Raw genomic sequence first — 12,185 nt, 5'->3', positions numbered from 1 at the left:
TGCAAAATTGTCCAGGAACCCGCCACCAAAGATGATTGCCGAAGTAAAAGACATCCTCAAGAAATGCGACAACATACTTACCCCTTAACTGAAACGGAACTTACCAGTTTCCAACCCAACGGGGTCAAAACTTTACTGCCGTCCAAAAATTTACAAAGCGGGAAAATCAATGCGCCTCATCGTGTCAGCTATTGGATCTCCTACCAACCAAATAGCAAAGTGGCTCACTAGGAAATTTGAGGCTTGTCTATTGCGGAACCAGGTTTTAGTATCAGGTTTTAGAGGTGAGATTTTGGTTTCCTCTAATGTTAGTTCTTCATTTCCTAGTGTCCCAATTCCACAGACCTCACAATATCTAAGAGAATCACTAGAGAAAAATAATTTCACTGATAACGAAATTGATGGATTCGTTTCTTTCACTAATTTGTGTATGAAACAAAATCGCTTCCAGGTAGAAGGTTGCTTTAATGAACAACAAGAGAAACGGCTACGGGTAACCCCTTGTTTCCCTACCTGACAAACCTGTTCATGAGCAAATTCGAAATATTAACCAAACAAAAATCCTAGGATATGGCTGAGGTATGTAGATGATGTATTTGAGATATTCTATAACAAAAAATAACAGATTTCCATCAATAAAATTCAGATATCATTCAGAAAATGAGGGACAACTTCCATTCCTTGACGTTTTGGAAATGAGCCGCCTGGGCTGTGCTGAATTTTCTAGTACATCGTCTTTTGACATTTCCTCTTACACATGAGAGGTTCACGAAATAAAAACGGATAACACAGGAAATTGCAGTCAGTAACGGTATTATAAGAAAGAAAAAGTTTAGGTTAGGAATGAACGAAATCTTGACTTTTAGAAAAGACTGAAACCAAGACAGATATATTTCAGTTCTATACCACCAATATTCGGAGAACTTTGGAAAGATTTCTAAGGGAATAGGTATTTAGAACAAGTCATACACTACAGAACGTCCTAGGAAATCCAAAGGACAAAGTCGAGAATTCGGAAAAGTATTGAATTCAAGAAATTAAACTAAATATAAAGACTGCGATGCAGTTCTCACTTTTAGATTAATCTTCCTTGCTGATTGAAATACGTGTCGAGGTGTTGAAAATAACGGTTTGGTGTTGGGATTAATCTCTAGTAATAAACCGAAAACTATGTTGTCCATACAGATATGAAACCCTACTTCAAGAACATCCTCACTGAATTATGGTAAAATTAATGGAATGGGTCTTTCAGTTAACTTTCCTGAGTAAAAACAAGTGTACTTCCATGGATACATCTCCCGACATGTAGGAAAACCCATGTCATAATGTCTCGCCGGCAAATAGGCCACACTCGCCTTACCCATGGATACCTCATTGCCGGCGACACTAGCCCTATGTGTGAAGTGTGCGACTTTCCCGTAATTGTTGACCATATAATATCTCAACAAAGTGTGTGCTTTACTCCAACGAAAGACCAACCATCCCGCCTCCAATAAACAACGCATTAGGACCTAAGTATAATATTGAAAATATTGTAAAACTTTTAGAAAATGTCAACTTGTTCAACCTTACATAGTATCTTGCAACTGTTCAGTCGCTAATAACCCTAGAGGTTGATGCAACTTGCAATAAAGTTAATAAAAATAAATAAATGAAATATTTCTGTTGTTACCGGGTGTTCTCATTTCGATGTCACTCAGTATATTATCAAAATTATACTTGAAACAGTTACACCTGGAAGCTGTCTTATTAAATGTTAAACAACAACGTGTTTGTTAGTTCCATAGAAAAGGCACTGAACACTCTATTCTGTATAAAAATAATGTGTACCAGCAAACTAGTACGTACAAAAATATTTTTGAAAAGAAAGACAATGAAAGACAAGCTCAAAAAACACTTTTCTTAGAGACGTATTGGAAATTATATTTCGAACTTTCTCAAAAATTCCAAATTTTCTCGCATCATTTCAAAAACTTGTTCGATTGTGAACAAAAAAATCTGTGCTTCGAATATAATAAGTCCTGCACCATCAACATTTTTTTATTTTCATTTAGGAATTTTGTTTCCTACGAGAATGATGAAATACAAAGAAATGAACTATATATTTTTTGTTTGCTCGCTAATTGTGATGGTAGTTTACGGCAGTAAAGATTTACGTGAGTATCTAATATTTAAGAACTGTTATAAAACATATTTTACAAATAATGTATGGTTCGTGAATGTGTACATCACTAGTGTCTGAATGACTTTTTTAAAATTTTTGTTATCTACTTTCATTGACATGTTCGTCATGAATATGTGATTTGGAAGTATTGATCTTTGAAGGTTCAAGAACGACAAAAGAATTTGAAAAGTCATCATTTCAATTACTTCACATATTTTCAACACAGTTTCAAACCCGCAAGAATCTACTTTTCTGTGATCCTACATCTGGACCGCTATTCTTAAGTTATCAAGAAAAAGTGACAAAAATAGGACGTGGTTTCGCGATACCATTTCTATCAAAAACTGGAAAACTAGATACTCTCACTTCAAGACTTATGACAGTTGTTTTTAGGAATGGCCATAGGTTTTAGTGGTTTCAGACTAAATAATGACTGTCCCTAAAGAATAAGCCTGAGAATGAACATGAGAAAACTCAAAACTTACTTATAGCTTCGACATCGACCACCGAACGTGACATCGTCTTTTGTCTTTCTCTGCAGCTTTCACTGAAAGGCAATTAGACGAATCCAGAATCCAACAATGAAGAACTCGTGATCCAATACAAGACAGCGATTTTTCCTCTTGTCACAGTACTCATGAGAGGGGCTAGGCTGAACTACGATTGTTGAAGGAATGAGTAAGTAAACTGCCCAAATGCAGAGAAAGAAAAAAGACAATTTTTCGTTCGATGGTCAATATCGAAGATTGGTTTTTAAACATATCGCCTTGGGAATCCTTGCTTATTTTAAATGAGTGAGGTTTGAGTGTTCTATCATTTTTATAGATGGCGTATTCGTAGGAGTGAATATTCATGCTTACTTTTGAGTTCATCCAACAGTTTTGATGCAAGAATCTTGTTAAACTTTCTGGATGGGTGCGTTGCGAGAACGTGACTCCGGAATTCGTTGACTCTTGAAAAAATTACACACTTTGATGTAAGATGAATGTTGAGAACTAGGTAAAATTGTTTACAACACACAAAAGTTGCTATGTATGACAACATAGAAGTTGATCATCACTTTGTAGAAACCTTGGAAATGTTGGTTACAGTAATCTGTGAAATTAAGATTTCATGATGGAGTTTTTACTATAGTCACGCACAAGCAACCCATGTTGCTATGTTTACATATGTATGTGATTTTTTCACTACTGTATTCTATGATATTATTTTCATTATCATCATCATTATCATTACATAGAAGTGGAACAACCACGTAACCAAAATGACTACAATATCTTGGTTATACCTCGATAATTTAGAAAGAAGGTTTGTAAAATGGGAATAAACTCCAAATTCAGGTTTAGAATGTTAGTATTTTTAGGAAATGGTTGAAGAAATGAAGAGTGCAAAATCCTAGATACAAGAGCCAGATTGAGGATAATTTGAAAGTGAAAAATATAATAATTTTATGTGAGCAATGAGTTTACTGAGAGTCGAATTGGGAGGTGGGTTTCTAAAGAAACACTTGTGATGTAGAGGTGTGAAAAGAATTCAGATGTAGTGCGTTTCCAAAGCTGTTACTCTTACTATCACATAACGAATTCCATGCACAATCCCCTGAACATTTCTTTAAAATCTAAAAACAATGTGAATAAATTTACTTCTCTATTTCATGAAGAAAACATATATTTTCAGAGAAAACTATCTTTTTGGGATTCTTGACATGAATTCATACGAAACAATATAATCTAACCATGAACGTCTATTTTCACAAATAAAAGTATACTTTTCGAGCAAACCTGACAAAATTACTAAAAAATCACTTTTTACAATATTACCTATCTGATTTTGCAAATTTTCATCAACAATTTGTGAGTGAACTATCGCAACTTGCGCCTTTTCTGACAGAGTACGCATTAGGTCAAAAGAGAATGAGAACTAGCTCTATGAGATTATTATTATTAGGTTTTTTCATAAGTTTTGTTCATTTTTATGAGTCTATTTTGAATTGTAGTATCTCAGTGAATACTTATTCAATTCAATCGAAATTGCCGCCATTTAAATCAGTGAGTTTTCGCCAACGTAACACAAGTCGATTCATTTCGTCATCATAAAAAGTGGTGCTCGTGCTTTGATGAGGTCGACGAAGGTCATTTTTGCCTGGTCCTGATAAATAACTATACTGGTTATGAAAAAGTCATGAAAAAGGGTTTTGTTATCAAATTTATTCTAAATTCGAATGTTCCCCTTCAATATACTCCCCTTTTCTCGCCACACATCTTTCCATACGTTTTTTCCATTGATCGAAGCAGTGCTGCTCTTCTTTGGTGAAGGCCTTCAGGAGCTCTGCCGTTTTTTGCTTTACCGCGTCCATCGACTCAAATCGGGTACCTTTCAAAGCAGATTTTATCTTCGGAAACAAAAAAAAGTCGCACGGTGCCAAATCTGGCGAGTACATCGCGTGTTCGAGCACTGGAGTGCGTTCATCGGCCAAATACCGCTTCACAGATAGCGCGTTATGGGCAGTTGCGTTGTCCTGGTGCAAAATCTAGGAGTTGTTCTTTCACAACTCGGGCCGTTTCTAATGAACTCGTTCTCGCAGTGTTGCCAAAACTGACAAATAGTAAGTCTGGTTGACAGTCTGATCCTCTGGAACCCATACAGTCATCACGATACCGTTTATGTCGAAAAAAACGATCAACATTGCCTTGAATTTTGATTTGGACATCCTTGCTTCTTTGATTTTGGGCGATTCAGGCGTCTTCCAATGCATCGATTGCCGCTTTGTTTCAACATCGTATTGAAAAATTCACTTTTCGTAGCAAGTAATAATGTTTTTCATCAGTCCGGAATCTTCTTCTAACCTTTCGAGGGCATCTGAGCAGACCTGTTAAACGCGAGAGCTTTTGATCAGGAGTCAGGTTTTTTTTGGCACCAACTTTGCACAGACTTTTGTCATGTGTAATTCTTCGTTTCAAATTTTTCTAACCGTTTCTTTATCGGCGTCTACAGCCTCGGCAATCATCCAGATGCTCATTCGATGATCTGCACGCACGATTTGTTTGATTTTGGTCACTGTTTCCGGAGTTGAAACAGTGACAGGGCGACCTGGGCGCTGGTCATCTTCAATGCTCTCTCGGCCCTCACTGAAGCGCTTACACCACTCATAAACACGCGCACGAGATACGTTGCTCCTGTTTTTCGTCACACATGGTTTTCGGCACGAGGAAAAAAAAAAACGTTCGTGTCAAACCGCTACTGCACAAATACTATAATGGTGACGAAAACGTGATTTGGTACGTGAATAAAGAAGATTTTCAGATACCCAACGCACTACTCGTTTTTTTTTTCCACCTCTCTAGGCGCGCAGTCTCGTATAGTGACCAAGTGTTCTTGTATTTTGGGCGTTTTGAGCTTGATACAGGAAGACTGTCACTTGTTCCCAATTATCGGACTGTTATTGATACTCTAGTTTCTTAGAGGAATTTCGATTTATATCGTCTTCAGAATTGTCTGGAGGACTATTCTATAAGTATAGACACGCCTAAAGAAGTTATTGTATAGCGAAACGCGTGTTGTGTTTTTGTAAAACTGAGTAGAAAAAACCTCACAGTAAAGTGTTTCTTGAATACGTTATGGATTTTCATCAAGTAGTTCCCGATTACATATATATTTTGAGTTCTTTCGCTATTTCAGTGACTTGCTTACACAATAATGCTAGCTTTCTGAGTTTAACAGCTTTTTGGGTATCACCTGAATTCAAACTAGAATGCGAAGGTTCTCAGGTTCACACGCAGAATGAAATATAGCAACCGCTGGGATATTGACCACACTTAAATAAATTTAATAATTCATGATAGTGGAACCATCATGGTGAAGGATGCTCGTTTGGCTGAGTATGATTCTGCTAGATGTTTCGTACATACGCTTCAAAGAGCCATAAATGAGTCGCTCAAAGTTCAGGTTGAAGTGACAATAATGATTACTACTGGAAGACGACTTATGACGCATTTCAATCACTCATGTTCAGCTCATGAAAAAACTGCTGATGATTCAAAAAGAGCTTTTACCCGACCATCAGTTAGTACAAGATATCACCAGTTGGTGGAATTCCACTTTTCATATGATTGATCGCGGCCATATCATTGTAAGTTGCTGAACACGATATACTCATCAATTAATTAAGCAGTTCAACAATATATTCAATTTCTTCGAAGAAATAACCAAAATAACACAAGTTCTGGTCTATCTTGTGTATCAGAAGTAATACCACACGTTGCTGCTTTGAACAAATACTTAGATAAAGATGAAACTGAGCGAAGAACGCCTGATTCATCACATATTCGGACCGGAATCTCGTTTGAACTCCATGAGTCAAGAATCAAACTACTCAATTGCAATTCATCTGAGTTACCTGAATGAAAAGAAAAACAACAGAGAAACGACGTTACAAATATTAAACCGGAGTTTCCAATTTCATTTTCCAATCTTGAAGGAACTGAGTGATAATGGATTTTCTATACTGCACTGTTATGATCTTTTTCAGCATCGGACTTTCCACGTTGCCACAGAGGAGACAAAAAACTGAACGATTGTATTGCTCATGCATTGGAATCAGCCAAGCCATTCATTGCAAAAGGTATTCCTAGGTTGAATTTGCCACCATTTGAACCACTCTTCATTGAAAAAATCTATGCAGATCAAAAGACACAGGCCCTGGATTTCAAAGCTAACTTAACAAATGTGTTGGTACACGGTTTAACAGATTATACGTGCCCATCATTCGAGTAAGTTTTTTCATTTTTCGAGTGATAAAATTATTGTTTATTAATATCCACTCAAAAGTTGAAAAAATACTGACGGCGAATTTTTTGCATTTGCTTGCAGGTTTGACGTGCCAAATTTACAATTTAGAGCTAGATGCCTATGCAGAGAAATCAAGTTGGTATCGAACTATGATATCCAAGGAAAGATTTTGGGAGCTCCTGTGGTAGGAAAAGGAAATTTGACTTCAGTTTTCGGTAATTTGAACCACTACCCTAATAATTTCTTTGATGAATTTATCTTTGGATCAGATTGAGAAGTAATTAAATTATTTCATGAGTAGCTAATGATGATGGGGATTGAAGCAGTTTAGAGACATATACCATTCTATGTCACCAAAAAAACCAGTCTTTCTGAAATATCCATCTCTGAATCAAATCTATAAAACAAAGGTATTGTAAATCAATTCTGACTCTTGACTGTTATCGGGACAGATAATTACTAACATCTGACAGATTGAAAGAATTGAAACCTCGCAAAATGAACAATAAAAATACACCACTCTCTCCTAAACTGAAGCACAGTCACTTGATGCGAGTGTATCAAGTATCATCAGGAGAAGACTGAAACTAGGTCCTTACAACTATGTTAGAGTGTAATATGAAGCAATTCTATAATTTAGTTTGTTGAGAATGTTATGATAAGCATGTATTGACTTTTTATAAAGTTATGAGACGTTCAATTCATTTGATTCTATTTTTGAAGTGAAGATTTCCTGCAAAACAAAAAATATTGAAACTTTGTTCATGAAATTGATGACGTACATAACTCAGTGGGGGTTGAAATTGAAAATAAATAAAGATCACGCGAACACAGGTCCGCTGCCTCAGAACGGTAGAAAACTTAGTCTTGTATACCTCTTGTATACCTAGGTGCACAATTTTCAAACCCAATGATCACCCACCCCACGGTAGTGAGGAGTGGCCATTGGTTGATGGTGTTGGTTGGCCTCTCAATTGGGTTGAAGCTGACCGGCACATCTTTTACATGAAGAAATAGTGATAATAATAGTGGATTGTTTCAATTGTTGAAGTCTTTGGTTAAATGAAGCCTTCCCTAGTCTCTCAAGACCTCAAGATCCTACCAGATCTTTGCCGCATTACGACAAAATATATACGACTGTCATTGCGTTTACTCAGGGCACATGACTCTCGGACAGAGTAATCCCTTACTCCACTTAGTCATTGGTTGATGATACCAGAGCGCCCAACGAGTATATTGGAGCTATGTGGATGGGTGCAATCGGCCCAACCTCGTCGGCGAAGCTTTGTGGTTTCTCACACTGTTATTTAAGCAGTAGAGGTGGCAGCTATAGCGTTCATCGACTTGGTTGAACCGGAGCCTCACATCGCAATCGGAATACGAAGGGCAATCCACTAGATCAGATCCCTGAAACCACAGCAACTGGCTCAAGTAGATGTAGAGGTTAATACTACTCTTACAGAAGAGGTTCACATTTGGCAAATCAACACCGCCATGTGAAATGCCGTTCAAGTACTTTTTCAACCTGAAAGGTACAATCAGGCCTATTTGATATTTAACTCCTGCCATGAGGAGAATAGCTATTACTTATACCCATCCTACTTCGAATTGAAGAGTGGCGGCTGAAAAATTATTAGTGGGGATAGCGAGAAGTATCATGGAAAATATAAAATCTCTAGAGAATTCTACTCAGTCATTTCAAAAGCCTTCACGTGTTGTGGATAATTCTCCAACCGCTGATCGAGTGGAATTCTTCTGGAAGGAGGTCATTTATGAGCATTCACAACCACTCAAACTCCTTAGTCCAGTCATAGCGCGGTTCGAATTTTTTACGGAACTTCAACAACCCCCAACAAAATGGGATACACGAACCGATAATTACCGGAGGAATCCGAAAAGCTCTTTGAGCCTCTAAGTACTTTGCTGTTCCAGGTCCGGATAGGCTAAACTCCTATGAGTAGAAGAAACTACAATGTACCCGCTACCATATGCCCAAAGTTTTCTTATTTGTGACTGTTTTTTTCTAAAAATATACGCCTTTCAATTCGAACAAAAAAATACCAACGTCCTTTCAATCAAAACAAGGTTTATCACAGTTAGTAAAGGCACAGCTTAGACAGTAAATTTGTTACAGTGGTACTGTGACTATATCACATGAACTGTAAAACTTCAGTATTAGCATATCTGATCTGAAACTATCTGGTATGAAGTAAATCGCAAACACTCTCATGTCTATTCGAACATATCAGGTAATGGTGAGGCAAATTTAACCGAGACAGTGGAGATACTGGAAAAAAGAGGGGTGGATTACCTGAAGGTGCAGGAAACAAAAATTTCCATAGCAGTGGGAAAGGTTGTAGCACGCTTGGATGGATTATTCGATGGCGATGAAAAACTGGGTAAGTCTAAATTTTCATAAGTATTTATTTCGTTCCATAATAACTATGTTTATTTGAATGTGGCTGACAATGTTTCCTTTGAATCTTAGATATTTGATTGCCTGAAAAAGTGTTACCAGATTTGTAATTTGTTGAAAGTATTTCAAACTCAAATATCAAAGAGATTGGGACTGAACAATTTTTGGGTTCGAATGAGCTGATTCAAAAAACGAAAAACATCCAAAATGAATAGAAATAAAAATACATGAATCATATGAATCAAAGAGGTTAGAATCCGGGCTGGTAGGCCGTGATCAAGTGGATCCTGAAATACCAAAAGGTTTCGTCTGCTACTTCGGCAATAGTATGTGCGTTGACTGTGAGAAAGAGAGTTATATTTCGAAGTCTCAGCAACGAGTCGTTGCCCATAATAAATTGCTGGTGAAGAGGATCGCTAACAAGTGGAAAATATTTATACCAACGAAATCCAATCTGCCTCTCTGGACATATTGGATTTCGTTGATCTAATTGATCGTCCATTCACTCTCTGTAAGACGGAGGAAAGTCTGGACAAGAAATTGCACTTTATCAGAAAGATCTTCAACAGAATAGTTGCTACAAGAAGTGAACAGAACAGACATTGGCTGGAAGACACCATCAGAACTGGCGTCAGACTCTGGAACACCATGTGTAACAGTCTCATAGAAATCAAGTAACCCAATGTAGGAAACGTCTCCAAGTATTGTATTTACATAGGAATGAAGGAAGTTTCATATGGGTGGAACCAAAAGGCCGTTGAAAGTCTGTATCGGCACCTACTCGTTAAAAAAAGTTTTAAGAGGCTATGTATATTTTGATCAACGATGTATCTAACTCGACTAGTGTGGAGTTTCGCAAGAAAACCCCTAATCAAGTTGAAAAACAGGCTACATCGAACTGCATTGAAAAACTTGAAGGGTAGAGTGAAGAAAAGTAGTTGGAAATTTTTTCTATTCATATCATTTCCTTTCCTCATCATCATTTCCCTTTAATTTGTATGTTCATTCCTTGGATATCATTAACATCTTGATTATTATTTAACCCTCATCAACTCATTTCCATTTCACGTCTCAATGATGTGTTTTCTTTCTAAACAAGCATTCTTATACTCGTATATCTACATTTCATACTTATTGCATCTTTTCCAACAATTTTTGTATAAACATAAAAAAGTAGAAAACTATCTTTCCCACATATTTTTCATATTTGGTTTAGGTGGGATTTCACTTCACCTTCTCTGAAATCATCTTTGATGTGGCAAATTCATAAAATTCTCAGCTCATTGACGATTTTTTTTTTCGAGTCGAATCATTTCTGTTACTCTCCTTTCGAAAATGGTGAATTCCATACAAAATGCCTTAAAAATCCTTTGAACCATATTTTCAATGAAAAAAAATCTGGGATTTCTCTTTAAAAAAATGCATACGACTCTAATCGGTACTACCTACTTAGCATGAATTTTTATCGTCTTCTTCACTAGGAATAGTCCCACTATCCCGGTGTAAACCGTATGAAAATCCGTTCGGTAGTTTATGGCTTTCAGACAGACTGACAGACGTGGCGAACTTCACACCGTCTCAGAATTAATAGATGTTGTTTTATTAGCTGAGTTATATTGTGTTTGTGAAGCACAATGCCATAGTAGTAAATTTTGTGTCATAAAAATAGTAGATTGATACAGAATATAGTGAAAAAAATATATTTCATAGATACACATACCGGATGTATGGTGAGTTTAACTATTCACAGGCAATTAATGATTAGAAAAAAAAAGTAAACTGATTCATCGGTTGATTTCGACACTCAAACAGTACAGTACAAACAGCTTGAGAGCTGTAATAACATTAGAACTGGCGACACTGAACACGGCGCTTTTCCCATGCGATTTATTTTTTCATTTATAATGGATTGATTCGCAATATTTCGTTGTCTAATTGCATTACGACTTCGTTGTGAAAGATTCGATCTTTCCGTTCGATAATTTGTATATAACAGGGGAATCTTGCTTATTCATGCGCGCACAATCACAAATATCAAAACCTCAAGTGTCTTTGCGCGCAGTATTTCAACTGAACTGTCATAACCTAACATTGAACGTCGTCAATTTGTTCAATCTCATCCTTTTCTTGATTTTCAACAAAAAATCATGAAATTGGGTCCGGCCGTTCTTGAGTTATGAATGGTGTAACACGATTTTGCGATTCTGGTTTATATACAATAAAATATATCAAGAGGGTCGAAAATATGTTAGTAACTAGACTAATGACGAAATAATGAAACATGAGTCTGATTATAATTTGATCGTAATTTCAGGTGAGCTGACCAACAAATTGATAAATGACAACGCTGATGAGATATTCAGGCAAACAACACCATTTTTCGAGGAGCTCTTGACCACTATAATTGAAGATATTTTGTTGAAAGCTCTTGCCCAGGTTCCATACGATAAGTTGTTCCCTAAGTGAATTTTTTGTTCAAGTGAGAAACTAAGTATGCAATTTCATAAAACTTCCTGTGATTTTTCTTTGAGAACTAGTGGTAATATTTTGGATGGAAATGATGAAAATGTAGTAAATTCTTTATAATTGTTTGAAAGTACTGTTACTCTAATGGAAAACCAATTTTTCTGTAGTAAGTAATTCATTTGATACTTATTATTGATAAAGTGATGTTTTTAACCTTCCACAGTCTAGAAATTAATGTAATAAAAGATATTATTTTGCTCAAGTATAACATAGGCAAACTGGAAGATTTACCCCAAAAAGTAATATAAACCTCTGAAGGGTCCAGTTAGTCATAACCCTCCTTTTCTTCTG

General features: G+C 36.5%; 1 protein-coding gene across 2 annotated transcripts in view; it reads left to right on the top strand.

Moving 5' to 3' along the window:
- LOC111504368 (protein takeout-like) overlaps window positions 1-12,185 on the top strand; it is a 27,804-nt gene extending 15,619 nt beyond the window's left edge. The window contains exons 1-5 of one of the 2 annotated variants that reach the window (XM_074172682.1): window positions 2,061-2,156; window positions 6,693-6,933; window positions 7,034-7,167; window positions 9,202-9,351; window positions 11,683-12,182. In XM_074172682.1, the coding sequence (XP_074028783.1) occupies window positions 2,075-2,156; window positions 6,693-6,933; window positions 7,034-7,167; window positions 9,202-9,351; window positions 11,683-11,834 (759 nt within the window). In that variant the 5' untranslated portion in view covers window positions 2,061-2,074 and the 3' untranslated portion in view covers window positions 11,835-12,182. Of the gene's footprint in view, window positions 1-2,060; window positions 2,157-6,692; window positions 6,934-7,033; window positions 7,168-9,201; window positions 9,352-11,682 lie in introns of those variants that run through there. The other variant, XM_074172683.1, reaches the window with a different exon arrangement.

Source organism: Leptinotarsa decemlineata, unplaced genomic scaffold, assembly GCF_025532065.1.
Source record: "Leptinotarsa decemlineata unplaced genomic scaffold, Ldec_3_MD MMD2_tig00000133_RagTag_RagTag, whole genome shotgun sequence".
Taxonomy (NCBI): Eukaryota; Metazoa; Arthropoda; class Insecta; order Coleoptera; family Chrysomelidae; genus Leptinotarsa; species Leptinotarsa decemlineata.
This window is presented reverse-complemented; position numbering and strand designations above follow the sequence as displayed.